General features: G+C 48.2%; 1 protein-coding gene across 1 annotated transcript; it reads right to left on the bottom strand.

The window, feature by feature from the left end:
• Window positions 1–72: 72 nt before the first annotated feature.
• Window positions 73–19,744, bottom strand: LOC115085886 (zinc finger protein 786-like). Its single transcript, XM_029592424.1, has 5 exons — window positions 19,512–19,744; window positions 18,054–18,180; window positions 7,357–7,476; window positions 4,718–4,746; window positions 73–471 (listed from the first exon to the last, which is right to left on the bottom strand). The coding sequence occupies exons 1-5, from the start codon at window positions 19,533–19,535 to the stop codon at window positions 295–297; spliced, it is 477 nt and encodes a 158-aa protein (XP_029448284.1). The 5' UTR covers window positions 19,536–19,744; the 3' UTR covers window positions 73–294.
• Between the last annotated feature and the right edge of the window lie 4,968 nt (window positions 19,745–24,712).

Here is a 24,712-nt window from a genome sequence, read left to right as displayed (position 1 = left end):
TATTATTTATTTATAGATTTTTGTGAACTACATCCAAGAAAATAAATCTTGTACAGAAATACACACCAAATTTCAAACAATATTATTTAAGAGGAAACATATCAGTTATTAGCCCATTATGGTCAGGGAGCTAAAGATATTGAGAAAACTCCAGATAAAAGAAGTAACAGCCAGAACAGGCACCCTTTGCACAGCTACAATTATATTTAGGCCGTACTAACTCCAGGAGAAGCAGCGCACAACAGAGCATTCAGTGATTCCCTTTGAGAAATACAATTTGTTAATTGTTGAGGGTCAAAAAAAAAAATTAACCCTTTGCAATCTCACCACACATATACAAGGAAAATGAAACAAAAATAATGGCCTGAGTTGCAATACCCCAGGTCTTAGAAATCTCTTCCTTCTTTGTTGAGTTACTCTGGCAGCATCTGGGAAGATGTTAACCGGGCATTCCAGAAAAAAGAGAGTCACCTATTTAGAAAAAAATATTTCATGGTCATTTCTCTATCCGAGTCTACAACCAGTGGCGATCAAAGCAGATAGAACAGTTCTCTTCAGAGACAGAGCGCTGTAAACAATCAGAAAGATTCAAGACATCTATAGACATTTGTAATCCAAGATCTGGACTCAAAACTCTCTTAGCTTGCGGAAAATAAGAAGCCTTGGCTTTTGGAGGCAAAAATATTCTCAAGAATCATTAAAACCTCCAGGAAATACTGTCTTAGCGTTTGTGTAGGAGAAACCACTTCTGTGTGGGAAAATGTATTAGTCTAAATGTTCTTAGATCTAAAAGCATTTTCCAAGGATTCCATTTATTCTGGAGGGACAAATGTCCCTTTAGACAACATTCCCATCTTGACTTGCACCGCTGAAATCTTCAATTGAACATCCAGAACCTTAACTGAGAGTTCGGGAGACTCCTGTTGTGATTTTTTTTTTTTTTGAAAGATTTGTCTGAGAGACCTCCTAAAAACCCAGCTGAGCCAAGAGCCTATCAATAGCTTCCCAGATTGTGTCCGAAGTTGTAGCAGAAGGTTTAGCACGTAAAAATTCTCGAGACCCCTCCTTTGACCCACCTGGATCTGTACTTGGGGAGTTGAAGAAGAAAATAACTGGGACTGTGTCTGTATCTTTCTTGGTACTTAAGGATCTTTGCTTTCTCCGTACGGTCCACAGAATAGATGCTGGGCACTGACACCTCTATCAACGATGCCACTCTTGCACTTTTCTCCCAGTGCTTCTTTAGTACCACAGTGATATAATGTTTACACAGTTTCCAAACCATGCCCCCTGGCTGTGCCTTGCTGTACTTAGGCCTTCTGACATCAGCACATCGCATCCATTCCAGTTCTCTTCTGCAGAATCTGCGTTTGCCCATTTACCAGTCTTTTCTGTGCTGGCTGTGACACCATCTTATCCGTGGACCATTATCCTGTGCTGCAGATATCAATCTCTCACCTACAGGTTTGAGTTCACCTCTCCTTAACCAATGCTGTGTCTAAACTGGATCCAAGAGGGGTTATATGAACTAACCCTCTACTTTCCACTGTATTGGTGCTTCTGCCAGTTAATCTTTCCTTCTTTGCTGATCTGATTCTTAAAAGAGCTTTTTCTCTCATTTTGCTAATTCTGTAGCTTCTTTCCTGTATTGTGCTGGTGAATCTTCAGTCATTCCCTCCCATTCACTGTAATGGTTGTCCAAGCTTAAGGACTGAGAGTGAGGATGCTTGCTCCAATTTCATCCTTCTGCACTATTGGAGAATTTGGATCCGTCGATGCCGTTAAGCATGCCTGAAGGCCTATGATGGTAGCTCATTTCAGTAAGAACCATACTGTCTTCAGCTCTAAGGATGTACATTCTCGGCATATACTGGTTCTAACAGCTGATGAGCAAGGAGACGTTTGCTGTTTTTGCATCCAGCTCTTCAAGATATTTATAGGCCAGTCTACTATACCAAAGCTGTATGATAATCAGCTTGCAAGTCCTGCACTAATAGCTTGAATCTTATTCCGTTTCCTACAGTACTCTTTACTGATCTTCTCTCTTAATACTTCATACTGAATATTTCCACTTTCCTATACACTGATATTTATAGGCAACTTCCTGGTCCAGTTCCTTTTTATTTCACTTGGGGCAGTTTCTCCAGTTGGGTTTGCTCTGCACATAGTTTGACAGGAATGAAACTCAATCATAAGCCGGTGTGGATCTTTGGTGTGTTATCAGCTCTGACTTCAACTGAAGCTTGTATCTCACTCAGTATATGCATAGGCTCTCTCTTTCTCTCATGTGGACCCTTTGATGCATTTTTATGCTGATCGCCAACGGAAACTTTTATTGCACTCAGTACACATAAACGGTTTTTCTCCTGTGTGGATTGTTTGGTGCATTTTCAAATAAGATTTCTCACTGAATCTTTTATCACACTCAGTACATATGTAAGGTTTCTCTCCCATGTGGATTATTTGGTGCTTTTTCAGATTAGATTTCTTCCCAAAGTTTTATCACACTCAGCGCATGTAAATGGTTTCTCTCCTGTGTGGATTATTTGGTGCTTATAAGGTCTGATCTCCAATGGAAGCTTTTTTTACACTCGGCGCATATAAACTGTTTTTCACTACCATGGATTATCTGGTGCTTTTTCAGATTAGATTTCTTCCCAAAGCGTTTATCACAATAAGTACATGGAAATGATTTTTCTCCCATGTGGATAGTTGGTGCTTTTTCAAATCAGATTTCTTCCCAAAGATTTTATCACAAGCAGTACACGGAAATGGTTGCTTCTCCTATGTGGATTATTTTGTGCTTTTTTAGATCTGATTTCCAATGGAAGCTTTTATCACACTCAATACATGTGTATGGTTTCTCTCCTTTGTGCATTTTCAGATTAGATTTCTTCCTAAAGCTTTTATCACACTCAAAGATGAATATGAAGTTTCTCGTATGTGGATTACTTGATGCTTTTTGCAGATTACATTTCTTCCCAAAACTTTTATCACACTCAATACATTTAAATCGTTTCTCTCCTGTATGGATTATTTGATGCTTTTTCAGATCTGTTCTCCAATGGAAGCTTTTATTACACTCACTACATGTGTATGGTTTCTCTCCCGTGTGAACCCTTTGATGCATTTTCAGTTCAGATCTCCAATGGAAGCTTTTATCACACTCAGTACATGTGTAAGGTTTCTCTCCAGTGTGAACCCTTTGATGCATTTTCAGTTCAGATCTCCAATGGAAGCATTTATCACATTCAGTACATGTGTATGGCTTCTCTCCTGAATGGATTATTTGGTGCTTTTTCAAATGTGACTTAGTCCTAAAGTTTTTATTACACTCACCACATGTAAATGGTTTTTCCCGCATATGCGTTGTTTCATGCCTTTTCAGTGTAGATTTCTGACCAAAACATTTATCACATTCAATACACATGTATGTTTTCTCTCCCGTGTGGACCCTTTGATGCGTTTTCAGTTGGGATGCCCAACGGAAGCTTTTATCGCAATCGGCACACGTGTACAGTTTCTCTCCAGTATGGATTGTTTCATGCATTTTCAATGGAATTTCTTTCTGAATGTTTTTGTCACACTCACTACATTTAAATGGTTCTCTCCAGTATGTATGATTTGGTGTGTTTTCAGATTAGATTTATTACTGAAGGTTTTATCACACTCAGTACAAGTAAATGGATTTTCTTCTGTATGTATAATTTGATGCTTTTTCATACTATATTTATTCCTGAAGCTTTTCTCACACTCAGGACAAGTAAATGGTTTTTCATCTGTATGGATTATTTGGTGCATTTTCAGTTCTGACTGCCAATGGAAACTTTTATCACATTCACTACATTTAAATCGTTTCTCTACTGTGTGGATAATCTGGTGCTTTTTCAGATTAGATATTTGCCCAAAAATTTTATCACATTCAGTACATGTGTATGTTTTCTCTCCCATGTAGACCCTTTGATGCATTTTTAGTTCTTCTTTGGGATGGAAATTATCACACTCAATACATGGAAATGTTTTTTTTCGTGTGTTGATCCTTTTATGCTTTTTCAGCTCACACTGACTAATGAAGCTCTTATCACTCTCGGTACAATTAAATGATTTTTCTCCTGTGTGACTCTTTTGGTGGTTTTTCAGTTGCGATGGACAAATGAAGCTTTTATTACTTTCACCACATGGAAATAGTTTCTCTATCATGTGCGTCTTCTGGTGAGCTTTTAATATTATTTTATTAGCAAAACGTTTTCCACATTCACTGCATGAAAGGGTTTTACCTCAGCATGCACTCTCATTTGTTGTTTTAGGCTGCAGCTTTCCACGCATTCAGTGCTAAGAAAGGATCGCTCTCTGGTATGATTACTCAGGTGTTTTGTAATAGATTCCGTGTTGCCTGACGTTTTCCCACTTCGGTACACTGGTGTGATTTCAGAGATCTCTGATCCTTGTAGCAGTTCCCACATTCATTAGATTTAGACTGCTTTGTTGTCTGATTTCTCTGCTGCTCCATAGATTTGGAGGTATCACTGGTTCTTTGCTCACAGGGAGTCACTTTCTCAGTAGAATCTCCTGCTGGGTTCCTCAGACTCTCCTCTGGTTTACATCGAATCCAGCGGTTTTTCCACCAGTCACAACATGGGCAGGTATCCCTTCTTTCTTCCTCTGATACAGTTTTAGTCACTTCCAGATGATTAGTGGGTACTTCATGATGTCTCACCTTATGTCTTTTCTTGAAGTCATCAATTTCTGGATAAGAAAATAAAGAACAGGCATTACTTGATGTGAGGGAGACTCATAGTGAAAATGGCAGGGTTTTCCTAGCATGGACGCACACCTTAGAGCAGTGGTTCTGAACCCTGTCCTGGGGACCCCCCCAGCCAGTTTGCATGTTATGGAGGCAGTGTATGCAAATTTTCTCTCATGCATATTCATTGTGGATATCCTGAAAACCCGACTGGCTGGGGGGGGGTCCCCAGGACAGGGTTCAGAACCACTGCCTTAGAGGGTACGGGGGTGTAAAAGCAGCCCTGTTAGCACTACTAAAATGAATACTGACTGCCTTATGAACTTTTTTCCTAATTGGGACTGGTCCAAGTTCCAACCTCTGGGAGGGAAGCAGCTGCATCTTATGTGAAAGAATTGACCTGAGACTGTGTCAGTGTCTGCTCTGCTTTCAGGCCCTGCACTGGGCCCATCCCCCCCCCCCCCCCTTCCTGGATTCTGTACGGGAGGAGGGGCTTGAAAACAGAGCAGATGCTGACTCAGCCTCACCCTGACTACTTAACATTCAGCTATGGCTGCTTTTTGGGGCAGAAATAACATTACAAATTAAATTAAATTAAAAAAAAAATCTAAATAAATAAATAAATTACTTCAATGAATGATCTGAGGAAGTACAACAATAGAAAAACCTGAGGGTCTTTGCACATCTCCTGGATCACACTAAATATTTGTTTTCTAACAAACAAACATGAATGCTGCCACGCCAGCTTACTAAACCCAAGAGAAGTGAACTCAGTTAAAACAAAACAGGATATTACAAAAGGAAAAACCTTAGTAGATGAGTACTGCGATAAGACTGATACCCTCAAGAGAGTCCTATCTAAATGATACTCTGCGTTAAACGAAATGCTACTGATTAAAGCCTAAGCATTCAATGGCATGGGAGACAGATCTGGGAGAAGAAATGGTCGCGAATGCATGGGATGTGCGTTTTAGATCTGTCGGTCATAGCTTAACCTCTTTGACACTGGTGGAAAATGGTTACAACGTCTGAGAGTTTGAACAAAAATACATCCAACAGCAGGCAGGTTAGGTTGGCGTATCTGCAGTGTGCAAGGAATGTTTTCTCACATCTGCAGAAGTATTGGGACCAACTTAGCAATTTTACTGCTGATGTCCTGGGTTACAGAGCACAAAAAGAGCCAAGACTTCTTCTAAATATATCATTCTTGGACCTTTCATCTTTAGGGCAATGTTTGGTTAGACAAATCCTAATAGCAGCTGGAGGGGCATGAAGGAAGAAACTTGATATTTCAGTTATTAGAGCAGTCTGTCAATGAGAACAACTGTGCAGTATATGGAGAAATGGACAGCTTGGAAGCAGGAAATTCTTTCTAGATTTCATGACACATGGAAACCCCTTTCTTTATGCTTGATAAAAGACCATTCCCTGCTCTCAGAGTCTTTATCTAACCCCAATCCTCCTTCCCCCTGTTACTGATCCAATGTGGTAATGCAGGGTAAAAAGCTCTCAGACTCTTTAGCTATTTGCCATTGAGTTTATTTGATGTCCGAACCTTCTCATTGCATCCAGTCCGTCTTTTGCTGAAACCAGAGCACTGGGGGATGAGGTGAGGGGTACTGTATACGAGCAAACTTTCACTTTGGAAAATCCTGAAATGGCTATGGGTAAAAAATACCCCCGGACTTTCTTCTCTGAAAATTATCCTCCCAGAGGGCAAGAATTCAAGCCGTTTCCACTGCTGCCCCGGCATGAATGGGCTGTCGGGTTATTGCCCTCCCCATGCATGGGTAAAGGTGCCCCTGTACGGCAGCAGCACCGGCACCCAATTATGCCTGGGAACATTCCCAGGGAGGGGGTTAGGACGGGGATGCACTTACACAGGTGGTTTTGAATGATAAAATCTGCTCGCGGGAAGTTTACCTTGAAAGAGCCTCCACATAAAAAGCAGAAGGAAATTGTGTGCGGGTGCATTTCCAGAGGCAACAATCAAAGCAGAACAACCTGCGGGGTACGGCTCCGATTGCACCAGCAAAGCCCGAGACTAAACATTATCCATGAGGTTTGCAAAAATGCAGGGAGTGTGATTATCCATCCTATAGACAGGATTTCTATCATTCTGCACTCCGCTATTATAAGAGTCCCATTCCCCCCATCTCTCAAGGTCCCTCTGCACTTCCTCACATTACACTCACATTTTAACAACTCTGAATAATTTTATCTCATCTGCACAGTTTATCAGCTCAGTCACTGCTCCCTTTTGCAGACCATTCATGAATCTGTTAATCAGCACAGGTCTGATATGGCCGGCGCCTATAAAAGTTAAACATGAAAGCTAATGGCTGTGCCATTCACAGTAACCCAGCTGTGCTGTCTGACAGTACCGCGGGTGGCTGGAAACGCATTGTGGGACAGATCCTGTTATGTAAATCACACACTCTGCGGCTTTGGGTATCTGAATATGAATAAATGACCCAGACACAAGCACTGCCTGTCACAGACACCCTGTGAGTGATTCCAGAGATCTGCAGAGGAGCTTGTGAAGGGGTCTCTGCACTTCCACTCTCCAGCTCAGCAGTTTGACCCCCGCTCCCTCTTATTCCTGCACTCACCTGAGCAGCTGCTTTTCCCAGTGCCTCCTTCCTCTGATCCCGGCTCATCCCTGATGTACGGCTCTTCCCCTCGTTCAATGTGGGATATAATCTCAGGGGTGATGGTCGGGGAGCCTGTTCCTGGGGTAAGAGCACTGCATTAGGTTTCTCACAGTCACTCAGTATAATATCACTGCTCATTTTCTGCAGGAGGATTGCACTGAAAGCTACTGTGTAACTATTACCAGAACATTTACCCCTTACTATCGCCAAAGAGGAGGGAATTCAGCAAGTTTCTCCTTATTCCCCTCAGAACATGCACAAATACAGTGCAGTGCACACACATGAGCTAAGCACTGTTGCGTCTGTCGGTCTTCGACGACTTCGCCCCGCCTACCTCTCTCTACTCGCGGCTCCTCCCGCTCACCTTGGACTGATGGCTGCCGCGGCGTCTGTTGCCATTCCTTCCGGCGTCCCCCGGACAGGCTTTGGTGCTGCCTCCCGCCATTCTCCTTCAAGGTACCTCTAGGGCGCGCACACGCACGCCGCCCTCATCTTTAACTTCACGTTGACGTGAACCTCAGGGGCGTCCCCCTGTTCTGACGTCACGACTTCCGGGTATTGCTGGCTCATTGAGTTAGCAACAGGATTCGTACGGATGGGATTCGCTCTCCGTTCCTACTCTGCCACTCCAGCTCTATCTGGAACTCTTCCTACCCTTCGGGGTCGCTAACAGGGAACCCGCTCCTCGGGGGCCTCTCTGCTTCTTTCAGGTGCTATCAGGAAACCGGTACTCGCTCCTCGAGGGCCCATGTTCCCTGTGTTGCTGCCTGCAACCTCTACTTGGAAGAACTGACTTACAGTCACCATCAGTGAGTACAGAAACATCTCTCTCTACAGTATTGCTTCACTGGAACCAGGTACTCACTCCTCGAGGGCCTGCTCTCTGCTCCGGTGCCAGACCTCTCGTCTAGTGGAATCTCTGCTACTGCTGAGTACAACGCTACCGAGTCTCTCTGCTCTAAAGGATCAGGTACTCGCTCCTCGAGGGCCTGCTCTCCCTGTCTCGGAGCTTCTCCTATTTCTACATTGGGACCCTGAATGTTATTCTTATTGTGTGCTCATAACTCTCAGTCTCTTTCCACTACAGCATTGCCCTACAGAGGATCCGCAGTTCCAGCGTTCTGTGTGAGACGCGCCCAGCCGGGCTCTACAACCACTACTCACTACTTCCACCTCTGGTGGTCACTTAAACTGTTTAATAAAAGATTCAAATCTGTGTTTGTCTGTCTGAAGTTTAGCCTGACACTGTGGTCCCTCACGGGACTGCCCCCCCGTGGGCGTGGTCAGCTGCCACAGTGTCCAAGGATCCACCCAAACACCATTAACCATAACAGATTGCTAACTGCACGGATCTGGCTCAGCTCAACGCCTTGCAGGCCATTCCAGGCCTGGCCCTGCGCGTTGCTGAACAACAAGACACATTGGAAAAACTCTACTGCGTTTCATCAGCTGCGCGCACAGAAGAATCAAGGTTCTACATCCAGTAATGAAGTAACTGTAAAGACTACTGTGCCTCTTGCTGCTCCAGTACGTTTTTCTGGAGAGATTCAGAGAACTAGAGGCTTCTTAAACCAATGTTGTATGCATTTTGCATTACAACCTTCTCACTTCCCTACAGCCTACGCCAAGACTACTTACATTCTATCTTATCTTGATGGAAGGGCCTTGTCTTGGGCTTCTGCGCTGTGGGAACGCAAAGACCCCATACTTCAGGATATTGTCGGATTTATGGACTTGATTAAATCCGTTTTTGATGATCCTGCCCGGTATACTGTCGCTGGTTCTACATTGGTGGACCTGAAGCAAGGCACGCCCGCTGTGCCTTGCTTCAGGGACCCTAGATGCCTGAAAACTCTCTTCTTCAGAGGTTTGGATTCCCGCTTGAAGGACGAGCTGGCTGCTCGTGAAACACCTGACTCGCTGGATGAGCTAGTGGCCTTAGCTACTAGAATTGATCACCGGCTTCGTGACAAGGTGCAAGAATTCAAGCTTTGTAAAGGAGCTGTTCAGAAGGAAGACCGTGCTAAGCCTGCACTCAGGATGGTTCCTGTAAAAGAAAATTAGGTCTTACCTTCGATAATTTTCGTTCCTGTAGTACCAAGGATCAGTCCAGACTCCTGGATTTTGCCTCTGCACCAGCAGATTGAGACAGAGCAAGATTTGACTGGCTCTGCCATATATACTAGGGTGCCACCCACAGCCAGACAATATTATGCCATGTCAAAGCAGAAGGATTCTCAACCCAATCTAAATATGTACAGGAAAAGCAACAAACCTATGGATCACTGACCCCAACAACAACTCCAGACCCGTAAAAAGGGTTACGAACAGCGGGGAAACCCGCAGAGCAGAGTACAAAGAAAACAAACAGCAGTAGCGGACTCTCCCCAACTTTAATGCACACAGCGGGAGGGACTCTGGACTGATCCTTGGTACTACAGGAACAAAAATTATCGAAGGTAAGACCTAATTTTCTTTTCCCTGTACGTACCTGGATCAGTCCAGACTCCTGGGATGTACCAGAGCTTCACCTAAGAGGGATGGGAACCGGAGAGGCCCGCTTGCAACACGCCTACCCCGAAATTTCCCTCATTCGGATCCTGCACATCGAGCCGGTAGTGCCTCGCAAAGGTGTGCAACGTCTTCCAAGTTGCAGCTCTGCAAATCTCTTGCGGAGACACTTGATGACACTCAGCCCAGGAAGCTGCCTGGGAATGAGTGGAATGCACCTTGATACCTACTGGCAAAGGCTTTCCACAAAGCAAGTAGGCAGAGTTGATGGCCTCTTTCAGCCAACGGGCAATCGTGGTCTCGGAGGCCATATTATCCCGCTTTGGTCCACTCCAGAGAACAAAAAGATGATCCGAGACACGAAAAGGGTTAGCAACTTCCAGATAACGCAGAAGCGCCCTCCGAACATCCAACTTTCTTAAATCCCTCGAAAGAGGATCCGACCGATCCAAATCGGCAAAAGAAGGAAGTTCCACAGACTGATTCAAATGAAAAAAAAAGAGGACACCACTTTCGGAAGAAAAGATGGTACTGTCCGCAAACTAACCCTGGAATCAGAAATCCTCAGGAAAGGATCCCTGCATGATAATGCCTGCAGTTCAGATACCCGTCGCGCTGATGAAATTGCTATAAAAAATACCACCTTCAACGTGAGGTCCTTTATAGTCACCCTCTTCAAGGGCTCGAAAGGAATCGTACACAAAGCTTTAAGAACTAAATTCAAATTCCAGGATGGACATGGAGAACGCACCAGTGAACGTAAATGCTTTGCCCTACGAAGAAACCGAGACACATTGGGGTCGCCACCAACGTCACCCCATCAATAGCCCCCTGTAAAACAGCCCAGGGCTGCCACCTGCACCTGCAAGGAACTACAGGACAAGCCCTTGGACAAACCATCCTGGAGGAACACTAGAACGCCGTGTATTGACGCCCGAGTGGGAACAATTTGACGCTCAACGCACCATGACTCGAAAACCTTCCAGACCCGTACGTAAGATCGTGACGTCGACACTTTGCGCGACCGCAGAAGAGTGGCCACAACCGCGTCCGATTATCCTTTTCCTTTTAGACGCCTCCTCTCAAAAGCCATGCCGCTAGACAAAAGTGATCAACCTGATCGAAACAAACAGGACCTTGATGAAGAAGGTTCGGAAGCTGCGGGAAACGCAGTGGACCCTCTACCACGAGATTGAGCAGGCCCGCGAACCATGTCTGGCAAGGCCACTCAGGAGCGACCAAGATCACCTCTGACGGATGTGTCTCTATGCGACAAAGCGCCTTGCCGATCAGAGGCCACGGCAGAAAAAAGTACAGTAGGACCATCGTTGGCCAAGTCAACACTAGGGCGTCCATGCCCTCTGCCCTGGTGTCCCTTTGATGAGCAAAGAAGCGTGGCGCCTTGGTATTCTTGAAGGTTACCATCAAATCCATGCAGGGAGTGCCCCATCAGTCGCAGATGAGCTGAAAAGCCCTGTCCGCTAGTTTCCACTCTCCGGGATCGAGTTGATTGCGACTTAGAAAGTCTGTGTGCACATTGTCGACCCCCGCTATGTGGGACACAGCTATACTGGTCAGGTGAAGCTCCGCCCAATGGATCAACAGTCGAGCTTCCAGTGCCACCGGGCGACTCCTGGTTCCGCCCTGCCGATTGATGTAGGCCACTGTGGTCACATTGTCAGACAGCACTCTTACCAACTTTCCCCGAATCAGGGAAAGGAAGGCCTGCAGAGCTAGACGTACTGCTCTGGTCTCTAACCGGTTGATTGACCATCGAGCCCCTGAACCGATTGCCTTAAACAAACGGCTCCCCAGCCAGAGAGGCTGGTATCCGTGGTGACCACCATCCATTTCAGCACCATCAGTGGGACACCCCTGTGTAGATTGTCCAAACATAGCCACCAAACTAGGCTGGCACGAGCGGCCCCTGTCAGGGGCAGAGGAAGGTAGAACTATTTGGAACTTGGACTCCAACGGGAGAGCAGAGCCGACTGCAAGGGTCACATGTGTGCGAATGACCACAGCACCAATTCCAGCGTTGAAGCCATGGAACCAATCACCTGTAAGTAATCCCAGACTGTCGGGATCTGTTGCTGAAGCAAAGTTGTAACTTGGCCCCGCAGCTTGAGACCGCGATCCGATGTAAGGTAAACTTTTCCCTGACACGTGTCGAACAAGGCTCCCAAAAACTCCAACAATTGGGATGGAACTAAGTGACTCTTGGCTAAATTGACCACCCAACTGAGAGATCTCAACAACTGTAGAACCCTGTGGATTGCCGAGTGACACAGGCTTTCGGACTTTGCCCGAATCAACCATTTGTCCAGGTATGGGTGCATAAGCAAGCCCTCCCGGCGAAGATGGGCTGCAACTACCACCATAATCTTTGTAAATGTCCTGGGAGCTGTCACCAGACTGAATGGTAGAGCTTGAAATTGGTAATGGTTCCCCAGGATGAAAAATCTCAGATATTTCTGGTGGTCCTCCCGGATCCTGATGTGCAGATACGCCTCCGTCAGGTCTAAAGAAGCCAGAAACTCCCCCCGGCCGAACAGAAGCGATAACCGATCGCAACGTCTCCATGCGAAAAACGGGGGATCTGAAGGCATCTGTTGACCTGCTTTAGATCGAGGATGGGGCGGAAGGAACCTTCCTTTTTTGGAACGACGAAGTATATGGAATAACGTCCCCTTCGTTGTTCTGGTGGAGGCACCGGAACGATTGCCCCCAGATCTAGGAGTCGATGCAAAGCGTGTTTGACCGCTTGTCATTTTTCGGCATACCCGCACGGGGATATCAGAAACCGTGGGCTGGGACGACGTGCAAAATCTAAAGCGTAACCATGTCTTATCACTGAAAGAACCCACTGGTCTGATGTGATTGTGGCCCATTCCTCGTAAAACAGAGACAATCTGCCCCCTACCTTCGGCCACAAGGAATGGACCGGCCAGACATCTTCCCACCTGAAGATGTTTGGGTGACCCCAGATCTCCCAAAATGCCTACCACGTGAAGGCTGGGACCAAGACTGCTGACATGACGGAGTGGGACGAAAGGATGAGGTGGTTGCACGAGTCGGCCGAGACTTACGAGCCCCTCGAAATCGTTTTCGCGTCAAGAAGGATCTTCTGGATCGCATTCTGTCCTCCAGTAGCCGATAAACCATATTCTCGCCCAGAGACTGGATCATATCCTCCAGCTCTTTCCCAAAGAGTAGTTTCCCCTTAAAAGGCAATGAACCCAAACGGGATTTGGAGGCTCCGTCCCCCGCCTAATTTCGCAACCACAACAGCCTGCGTGCCGACACCGCCGATACCATGGAGCAAGCTGAAGTGCGCAGAAGATCATGAAGGGCATCAGCACTATAGGCTACTACCACTTCAAGGCGACCTGCCTGCCACACTTCTTCTTCGGAAAGGTCCTCATTGGCCAACAATTGTTGGACCCAGCGAAGTCCCGCTCTCAGGGCAAAATTGCTACACATCGCTGCCCGGACCCCTAGAGCGGAGACTTCAAAGATCTTCTTAAGTTGCACCTCTAACTTTCGATCCTGAAGGTCTTTAAGATCTGTGGCTCCTGTAACTGGAATAGTAGTCCTTTTCGTCACCGCAGAAACCGCAGAATCCACCTTCGGAACCCGAAGCATATCCAATGCATCTTCTGAAAGAGGATAAAGTTTATCCATAGCCTTCGTGACCTTCAACCCCAGGTCCGGGGTATCCCATTCACGAAAAATGGAAAGGAAAGGCTGTAGGAGGCCCACTCAGGCCCAACAACACTGGGTCCATTGACTCCAAGCAAGACTCTTCTGGTGGCGCAGCAATCCCTAACTCTTCCAGGATTGCAGGGATTAAGGGACCCAGCTCATCTCTACGGAACAGGCGAACCACCTTAGGATCGTCGCCCTCCGCCTCCTGACTCTGCCGCGCAGGCCCATGCGGCTGGTCTCCAGCTCCTTCCATCCCCCTCGGGGGCAGGGTAGGCTCATCCTGATCTTCCGGATCTGGGGATTCTGTATCTGAGTCCAAATCCGCCTGGGGTGGGATAGCCCTCAACGGACGTTTAGCCTTGGCCGACAAGCCCGGGTCCGGCGACTGAATTTGCCGATTGGGGGGGAGGGCCGGGGCCTCAGAGACCCCCTTAAAAGCATGCCGATTCGAAGCCTTGCGAGTCTTAAAGGCTCTGTGCATGGCTAAAATAAAGTCAGACGAAAATGACGAACAGGAACCCTATGAATCCGTTCCTGTATCGTCATGCTGCCCTCCTCCTGTAGCCGACACTGCCGGAACGACCCCCGGAGCTGTCTGCTGCGGAGAGAGGGGGGGGGGGCAGTAAATCACCATTCCCCACCACGATAGGAGCTGCAAGAGAAGTGGCCTCCAAAATGGCGGCTTTTCCCGTGCTTCCCTGCAGCGACCTGTGCAATGAGGCAGGTAGATCGCCATCGAGCTGCGCCTCACAAGCACCTCCCTGACTGCCCGCGAAGTCCTTTCACCTCCGGGGATGCAGGCCGAACATAGGCCCTCCCGCGAGAGGCGAGCATGTTCTGCCCCACAAGCTCTGCACGCCGGACTGCGTGGCATCGGGGAGCCAGCCAACCTGAGTAAATCATGCCGAAAATGGAGGAGGAAAAGGGGAAAGAACCGCACCCTCGAAAACGGATTGCCGCGGCAACAAAGATACAGAGAGAGAGACCCGCCAAAAAAAAAAAAAGACGCGTTTTCTGTTAAAAAAAAAACAAACCAAAGTGCCTGCTAACCTGCTCCGCTGTCCAGCGACGGGTCCTGAAGCGGTCTGGTAGGGGTGCATGATCCGGGTTCCCCGGTATCACCCCAAGCTGGGCTGCCCAACAGGCAAAGGTAGGGCCCTCGACCCTTAGCCACAGCAGCCTGCAGAACCAGGCGGGATGGTCCCCTCAGGACCTGCCAACCCCCTGGGAGGCGAAGACCTGGAGCCGTTCGCACTCCTGGAAAGACTTCACTTACTTCTTCTTTTTTTTTTTTTTTAAACAAAACTTAATTCAGCTAAACACTAAAACTAATTCTACCCCTTCTTTATGTTCCTTTTTTTTTTTTTTTTTATCAGTTTTTTAAATCAGTTCAGACTGTGAGTGATGCCCCCGGACCATCTGCTGGCTGACTGCGGGTGGCACCCTGGTATATATGGCAGAGCCAGTCAAATCTTGTTCTGTCTCCATCTGCTGGTGCGGAGGCAAAACCCAGGAGTCTAGACTGATCCGGTACGTACAGGGAACGCCTGTTGCCAGTGGCGAAGAACCGATGCAACCTGGGCACAGTCACTTGACATCCAAAGAGAGAAGACTTCGGAAGAGGAATGGTCTGTGCATGTACTGTGGACAAGCTGGTCATGCAGTCCTAACATGCCCGATACGTCCGGGGAAACGGACGGGCCTAAGTCCTGCGGGAGGACTCTTCTTAGGCCTCACTACGCCCTCTCTCTGATCTGTGGACCTCTGGAATTCCAGACCCTTGCCCTGGTGGACTCAGGGGCAGGAGGTAATTTTATTCTTCAACGTCTAGCGGAACATTTGAGGATTCCCCTCACCACTCTGAAGACTCCACTACTCTTTTCATCTATACATTTATATATATATATATATATATCTATCATCAGCCTTTACCGGGTGCTGTTACCCGTTGTTCCGAACCGGTATCCTTCCGCACCGGAGCTCTCCATACTGAATTCATTTCCTTCTTTGTTCTGGAGGCGGCCATGCCATGCACCCTATCATTCTGGGGTTACCCTGGTTGCAGCTGCATCTGCCGCCATTTAACTGGGCCACGTTGGAACTCTCCCGTTGGGGCCCAGAATGCCATGGCAAATGCCTAGAGGAGGTCACTCCTATTCTCCGTATGCCTACAACTCCAGTGATGCCAGGACTGCCGCCTCGGTATGCATCATTTCATGATGTTTTCTCCAAAGAAGCTGCTGGACCTCCTAAGGGACGAGTCTACCCATTGTCGGTGGTGGAGAACAAAGCCGGGGAAGTGTACAGAAAAGCAGAAGAAACTGCTTTTCTGTACAGCCTCCGACTTAATATCATAAGAACATAAGAAAATGCCATACTGGGTCAGACGAAGGGTCCATCAAGCCCAGCATCCTGTTTCCAACAGTGGCCAATCCAGGCCATAAGAACCTGGCAAGTACCCAAAAACTAAGTCTATTCCATGTAACCATTGCTAGTGGCAGTGGCTATTTTCTAAGTGAACTTAATAGCAGGTAATGGACTTCTCCTCCAAGAACTTATCCAATCCTTTTTTAAACACAGCTATACTAACTGCACGAACCACATTCTCTGGCAACAAATTCCAGAGTTTAATTGTGCGTTGAGTAAAAAAGAACTTTCTCCGATTAGTTTTAAATGTGCCCCATGCTAACTTCATGGAGTGCCCCCTAGTCTTTCTGCTATCCGAAAGAGTAAATAACCGAGTCACATCTACCCGTTCTAGACCTCTCATGATTTTAAACACCTCTATCATATCCCCCCTCAGTCGTCTCTTCTCCAAGCTGAAAAGTCCTAACCTCTTTAGTCTTTCCTCATAGGGGAGTTGTTCCATTCCCCTTATCGTTTTGGTAGCCCTTCTCTGTACCTTCTCCATCGCAATTATATCTTTTTTGAGATGCGGCGACCAGAATTGTACACAGTATTCAAGGTGCGGTCTCACCATGGAGCGATACAGAGGCATTATGACATTTTCCGTTTTATTCACCATTCCCTTTCTAATAATTCCCAACATTCTGTTTGCTTTTTTGACTGCTGCAGCACACTGAACCGACGATTTCAATGTGTTATCCACTATGACACCTAGATCTCTTTCTTGGGTTGTAGCACCTAATATGGAACCCAACATTGTGTAATTATAGCATGGGTTATTTTTCCCTATGTGCATCACCTTGCACTTATCCACATTAAATTTCATCTGCCATTTGGATGCCCAATTTTCCAGTCTCACAAGGTCTTCCTGCAATTTATCACAATCTGCTTGTGATTTAACTACTCTGAACAATTTTGTGTCATCTGCAAATTTGATTATCTCACTCGTCGTATTTCTTTCCAGATCATTTATAAATATATTGAAAAGTAGGGGTCCCAATACAGATCCCTGAGGCACTCCACTGTCCACTCCCTTCCACTGAGAAAATTGCCCATTTAATCCTACTCTCTGTTTCCTCTGACTTAATATCACAGCGATATTAAGTCAGAGGCCCCAAAATTTTTAAAAATCAAAAACTTAAATTGGCTCACCCGCTCTCCTGCACTTTTTTCTGTATCAGCCCCTATGTGGTTTCTTTCAGAGCTGCACAACAAGGGAAGGCTAGGGACATGGCCAGTACCAAGAAATACTTTCCCTTTCTATCCTGTTACACTCCTCCCCCACCTCCCCTCCCTCATTTATCCTCATCCCGCTCCTCTTCCTCACTACAGTTACTAAGAAATACTTTCCCTTTCTATCCTATTACACTCCTCTCTCACCTCCCCTCCCTCATTTATCCCCATCCCCTCCTCTTCCTCACTACAATTACTAAGAAATACTTTCCCTTTCTATCCTGTTACACTCCTCTCCCACCTCCCCCTCCCTCATTTATCCCCATCCCCTCCTCTTCCTCACTACAATTACTAAGAAATACTTTCCCTTTCTATCCTGTTACACTCCTCTCCCACCTCCTCTCCCTCATTTATCCCCATCCCCCTCCTCTTCCTCACTACAATTTTCTAAGAAATACTTTCCCTTCCTTTACTTTTTGTTACCTGAGTGTTTTCTCCTGCACCTTTGCTTTTCTACTTCAATCAAAGCAGGGTTACAACTGCCGCTGTGAACCTTCATTCCCAACTACACAGGAATTTCTCCCTCCATTTTATAACCCTCCCAAAATATGAGTCTGCTCATTGCAGTGATAGTCCAGGGCTGGAGGGGGTAGAGGCATACACCAGAGCTCCTGCACTCATGGACCCTGAATCCAGCACTCAGCCTCACCTTAGACCAATGATCATGACTGCCCCCCCCCCCAAGCTATGAACTCTGCCTCAAGGAGCAGAAGACCCAACTTCACTCAGTAAGGAAATAATTTTCTGTTCTACCTCTCCCAAAACATCTTAAAAAAAAAATAAAAGTCATTCCTTACCCAATGAGTCGAGATTCTGATAATTCTCCTTCATCACCTCCTTGTAAAGCTCCTTCTGCCATTCTTCTAAACCCTCCCACTCTTCTTGGGAGAAATAAACAGCAACGTCCTCAAAGGTTACTGGGACCTGAAACACAGACCAGAAACACTCAGTACCTTCTGCATCAGGAGACCTCCCAGTGCTGAGGAAGGATCGTAGAGTTTAATATCTGTCATTATGAAGTTCTCCCTTTTTTTAACCACTAATGTAATACTTAATGTATATACAAAGCATAAGATGATAATGTATGAGTAGATAAAACATAGTATTGACAGCAGCAAAGGACCAAATGGTCCATCCAGTCTCCCCAGCAAGTTTCTTATGGTAGTAACTGCTGCTGCATGCCAGTTACCCCCAAGCCTTATGTTAACGGTAATAACTGCAGCTCCATGCAGGTTACCCCCATGTCATATGTTAAGAGTAGTAATATTTTCAATCAAAACCAAGCAACTATCAAAACCATCACAAAATTACTGCTAGCAACATTTTTACATAGTGAGCATTCCTCATAATTCAAACAATGTTGCTTGAATGTGCTTTGCTTTTGGGCTTGATCGTAGAAGCAGTCCTGTGCTTTTTCCCTGATATCTGCATATTAGTATCCCAGAATATAAAAGTTGGGGTCCAGCATTAATTGTCATCAGAATCCAATTCCCCTTTTATTGACACCCCCCCCCCCCCCCCCCCCCCCCCCGCTGTCAAAGCAGAGGGCGGTGTTGCAGTTGAGTTGAATGCATCAAGGCTAATTGGTTAATTGCCTTCTGTTATGGGTAGTAAAACATCAAATGCTGTACTCTGATCTGGTTGCCCTTCTGTTGGCATCTCCCACTTATCTGCCACCTCATTCTCTTGCTTGCTTACTACCACCTTGGCATTTCCATCAGTCTTTCCATGACCCCCAGTTCATCCAATAAGACTCTCAGTTTCATGGAAAAATATGTTCCTCCCCCAATCCTCTACTTATGAGCCATATTCTTAAATCTGATCCTGGGTGGGGGTACAGGAGGGTGACTGCAGCAGCTAGTAAAGCAGGGAGGACTTACAGGGCGAGCTGAAAAAGAAAAATGAGAAGAAAGCCACACTGCAGGAAATAAAAAGAGAAGAGAAAAGAAAGATTAGTTTGTCGGAAGAATACATGGGGAAACTGGATTGAGGTGATGGCAAAGGGAAATGGATAGATTATGGAGCAGCTGCATAAATACTTATTAGACAGATAGACTTTGGTCTCTCCACCTCTTATTTCTTGAGGAGAGAAGAGTTTCATATTAGGATTTGCATCCCAGGCGACCTGGACTGGCCCCTGTGGGAGACAGGATGCTGGGCTGGATGCAGCATTGCTCTGACCCAGCCTGGCATTTCTTATGTTCTCAGTGTTTGATATACAGAGAGGGGCAGGACGTTGGGAGCAATCCTCCTACCTGAGCAGAAGCTCCTGCAGGCATTTTTCCTCTCTGCTTTTGCTGTTTCCCGGATTAGAAATGAATCGGGGGAGGGCTCCTTCTCGGGTTGGGGAAGAGCTGAGCGTTTGCGTCTCGCTGTAACTAGGGAGAGTAGAACTGAGAATCAGAGCCTTCCCTTTAATTGCAAATGCCTCAATCAGCTTCGATCGTCTCTTTGCGGGCGCAGGCTAATGACATCACACACGGGCGGGCAGAGCCTTACCCTCAGGGCACGGATTGATGATATCACAGAGGATGGTTTAAGCAGCACAGAGAGTGGGCGAGTGTGGGAATCTCTTTTCTTAAGCGATGATATTCGTAGAATAATAGTTTTTTTTTCTTTATTATTAAGAATATAAGCTTTTTTTTTTTTTTTTTTAGATTTTTAGCACCTATACTCCTTTCCCCACCCTGTCCTAAAAGAAAAATACCTCATTTTCCCCTTGTGAGCACAGCACTGGAGGAGCAAGGCAATTACCAGTCAGCCCTCCACCCTTGACCCGGCCCAGCTAGCACAGAAATCCTCATCAAACTTTAAAGAAATATTTTTCCATCCTTTGTGCCTGGGGTGACAAATCCCATCTTTTACTCCGACCTGCTCATTCTCAGGCCGATACAGTAAGGACGCGTAAGAAAGAGTGCGGCAGTGCCGGGCGCACCCTCGTTTGCCGCGCGCACAGTTTGGATCACATACCGCTCGATACAGTATTCAAATGAGACGCAAATGCAAGCCGTGTCCAAAGCGCGTCCATGAAGCGGTAGGCGTGCGCAATCCATTTTACTGTATACAGCGCCTATACAGTATCCTGGGTGCGCTGGTACCTGTCATTTCAAATGTCATTTGAAATGTCATTCCACCAGGAAAGTGGATGGTTCTCCTACAGACCCCGCTGCCTTGAGTGCCAGCAAGCCTCAGCAGCCGGCAGTCAGCGGCAGGGAGCGCAACAAAGCACCTGTGCGCGCAGCTCCGATTTTCTGCCTCCTTCGAACGGGCAAGAGAGAGACAAAATTTCACGGGCAAACTTTCCCCCAGCCCCCGCTCACCTGCCCTGGCCGTAGCCACACAAGCCCCCAGCCGCAGCAGCAGAAGGGCGTCCATGGTGCCGGTCTCCCGTGCGGGTGCGCTGACAGCTCCAGAGCAGCCCCAGTCCTCTCTCCCCTCCTCCGAGGCGCTCATCGCGGCTCCCCTGCCTCCCGGGGGCAGCCGGCGGTGAGAGCGGCTTCAGCAGCCCAGGACGGATCGGGCGCTCCCCATGCGAGGCGGCTTCCTCCGCCCGCGAAGGTGCATGAACGCACGCCGTGACCTCGGATGTCCAGCCGGGCGCTCAGGTTGCGGCGGGCGTTCATGCACCTTCCCGCTTTAAAATCCGGGAACCCTCCTGTATCGTGACCGCATAAGTAGTCCACGGAGGGATTATTGTTTTGTTTTTTTTAAAATCTAAGCATACCTCCGGGAGGGGGAGCTTGTCCAGGGCACGGCCCGCCCGGAGTCCCGTCTCGGGAGCGTTCCATTCCCGCAGGCGCAACAACTTGTGCGTGGGATGAAAGGGGAAGGCGCTTGCCGGATCCCTGATTCCCGCCAGGACCGTGCCCAACCGGGCTTTGAAGGACGGATCGGCCGACGAATGGCACAGCCAGAGGAGCGGTTTGGTGGACATCGCCGAGGCCATTGCCTTTGCCTGGATGCGGAAAAGGTCGTATGCTAGGCCTCTGAGGTCCCGGGTGCAGAGCAACTGTTGAACCCACCTGAGACCTGCCCGCAGCATGAGACTGCTGCAAATAGTCACATGCACCCCCAGCGCCAGGACATCAAAAATGTGCTTCACATGAGCCTCGAGCATGCGGTCCTGGGCGACTGTAAAAGCCGTGGAACCCTCCTGTGTCGTGACGGCAGAGTAGTCCACGGAGGGATTATTGTTTTGTTTTTTTTAATCTAAGCATTCTTCTGGGAGGGGGTAAGCTCGTCCATGGCACGGCTGTCCCTGAGTCCCGCCTCGGGAGCCTCCCAATCCCACAGGTGCAACAACTTGTGCATGGGATGAAAGGGGGAGGTGCTTGCCAGATCCCTAATTCCCGCCAGGACCAGGTCCATATCCTCGGGCAAAGAGGCCGTAAGGGTGTCCGTAAGACCCTGGAGTCATCCCCCTCCAGGGGTGGAAGGGAATCCTTTGCATCCGGATTGGCGGCAGGATCCGGGGATACCGGATCCACCGGGAGGTCGGGGGGGGGGGGGCGCCCTAAGGGACCCCGGGGGCTCCGCGGCCGGTCTAACCGTCAACGGCGCGGGGCGGGGAATTTTCGCCGGGAGGGGGTCAAGGGGGGGGACCTTCCTCCTCCTCCTCCTCCCGCAGGCTAGCTAAATAGAGATCATGCAGGAGGAGGACAGATTCTGTTAAAAAACGAGCCCTAAATGTCCCGGGTGGGGGAGGGGGAGGTGAGGGGTGCCAGAGAACCCGTCCTGGGGGGTCGCGGGGCTCAAATCGGGGGGGGGGTGGCTGTTAAAAAAGCAGCCCCCCCCCCCAGCCCCAGGGAGTTCCGAAAACGGAGCCGATGAAAAATTCAAAATGGCTGCCGTTCCCGGTCTTTCCCGACCCGGGAACGGCCTGGCCAAGCTCTGGGGACTCGATCCCCGGGCTAAATTTGCCTGCCCTGCCGAGGAAGGACCTTCCCCACCCGGCAGGGAGGCAGAGCAGAGGCCCCCTCGCAAAAAACGCGAAGGGGGCTGACACAGAAGAGGCAGGCTGCCTGCCGCGGCAAAGAGAGAGCCGCTCTGAAGAAAAAACTGCAGAAAAAAAAAAGGTTGATTGACAGCCTGCAGGCCCGGAGTGAAGCAGGGGGGAAACCTGCTGACTCCTGCCTGTCTGGCTGCCGGTTCAAGCCCTGAAAGAACCAAAAATAAAGAATATGGGTCTGCTGCTATAGGTAAGTAATAAAAGTACTGGAAATACTTTTAAACTTAACCTGATTCCTTTGGCACTATGTAATAATTTTTTTTTTTTTTTTACAGACTGAGCACAGCAACGGAAAACTACGACCCCTCGGCAGCCAGAGGAGGGGGAGACGAGAACTGGACTACCAGACTCGGTCCCCACACCTGGAAGCGATAATGGACACGGGCTATGCACTGCACAAGGGGCAAAGCCCCCCTGAGTCCGGCAAGAGCCAGGAGACGGAGCCGTCTCCTGAAGAAAAATTCAAAATCTACAAACTTCCTGACTAACTTTTACTTTTATTTTGACAGGAAGAAAAACACAATATCCTTAAGGAATAAGTACTTTCTTGATCCCGGAAGAAATGAAGAAAAGAAGGCTGACTAGCCTAGATCAGGAGACCGAAGGGTGAACTGCTGCACCTGCTGGAGACAGACAAATACTGAAGGGTTAGAGGATAGGCTCTGTCCTCATATAGGACACCCTTTCAGTTTTAGTCTGTCTCCACCTGCTGGAAAGGAGGCTCAACCCACAGTCTGGACTGATCCGGGTACGTACAGGGAATTTTCGTTTAGCAGACACACAGGGGAACTTGCAGATAACATTGGCGATCAGTCCCCGAAAGGATGCATGAAGGAAGAAGAGGGAAATCGTTACTGGCAATGCTATCACTCTGTTTAGATGCAGGTGACATGCTGTCCAGAGAAGAGTTCAGAGAGTGGTTTATGGATCTCCACCATAAAAAGGAGTTATTCCCTGTAAGTACCAGGATCAGTCCAGACTGCTGGGTTATGCCTCCCGTCCAGCAGATGGAGTCAGAGAGAAACTGAAAAGGCACCACTGATATACCCTGGTGCGCCCCCTGCGATCCTCCAGTATATCTCTGACTCCAGCAGATGAGAGAGCATAACCTTGCGGTCCTGATCTCCTGTAAATTGAATTGTGAAGGGATTTCCCTATCAGGTTGACTTAATATAGAGGAGAAATCCTGTGACTAGATCAATTAGTGATTTGTACCTAATTTGGTAATAATAAGTGGAGCCATAGCAGGCCAGGCAGGGCACTGCCCTACAGCCTTTTCCCGGGGTTTTTTTCAGTCTTACCCAGTGAGAGGAGGGGAGGATTAATCGGTGGGCCGGTCACTCTCCCTATCCGCCTCCTGAGAAGTTTCATTCCTCGGAGAAGAAAGTTTAGTCGGGTGTGCTACACCCCCTGCAGGCTCCACCAGCCACTTGTCTGTGAGGTACTTTAGCTGCCGGTGGCAGCGCTATTAAAAAAAAAAATAAATAAAATTTTAAAACGAGGGTAATTGTGTCCACTGCCTGCGTTCCTCACTGTGGTCTCCGGAAGGGGTGGCTTGTCACCCAGCCCTTACTCGCGCCGTTTTTCGCGCCATTTTTTGGTGTTAAAAAAAAAACCAAAAAAAAAACCCATGCCCCGAGGCACTGTTTGTACGGCATGTGGGGGGCCGGGCCGTCGGCTCTCCCGCGAGGGCCTTTGCTCCCGGTGCCTTCCCGGGGGTGAGGGTTCCTCGCGGGGGTCAGCCGCGGCTGGGAGCTCCCCTTCCCCGCGGCGTGGGGCACGGCCAGCGTCGGCCAAATCTCGGCAGTCCGCACTGCCGATACCGGGGGCGGCGGCCATTTTAGAAAATTCGGCGGCCATTTTAAATGACTCGGATCGCGATGCGGTTTCGTCGGAAGAAGGGGATGACTCCCCCCCCCCCCTGTCCCCACCGGATCTTAGCCCCCGCGGGTTACCAGGGCCTGTTAATTTGCCACCTGTGGGAGCAAAAGGAGGTTCTTTGAAGAGGCCTCATCCCTTTTCCTCACAATTTGTACTTTTGCTCCACAAGGCTTATATGGAGGCCGAAGCGGAATGGGAGCAGGGTACTCCTGCCCCAGATAAACGGGGGAGACTTTCTACTGGTCTCTTTGGCTTGGGGGATGCAGCCCCGGCTCCTCCTCAACCTCCGCAGCAGGCTGCTCCAGCTCCTTCGGCTCCCCCTCCAAAACCTCCTCAGCATGTAGCTCCGGCCCCCCTTTCACAGGATCCGTCCACGCCGGATCCTGATATGGATGTAGGGGGTACGGACCCGGTTGAGGGGGATGATCCTCAGATACTCCGCTTATTTCATAAGGAAGAACTGGATCCCTTGATTGCCCATGTTCTTCGGGAACTAAAGATTCCAGTACCCCAGGTTGACTCCAATTCCCAGCCAGGGGATTTTGAATTAGACGGGCTCCGCACGCC

Source organism: Rhinatrema bivittatum, chromosome 2 (genome assembly GCF_901001135.1).
Source record: "Rhinatrema bivittatum chromosome 2, aRhiBiv1.1, whole genome shotgun sequence".
In the NCBI taxonomy this organism is placed as follows: Eukaryota; Metazoa; Chordata; class Amphibia; order Gymnophiona; family Rhinatrematidae; genus Rhinatrema; species Rhinatrema bivittatum.
The sequence above is the reverse complement of the archived record's forward strand: the minus strand, read 5'-3'. Positions and strand labels throughout refer to the sequence as shown.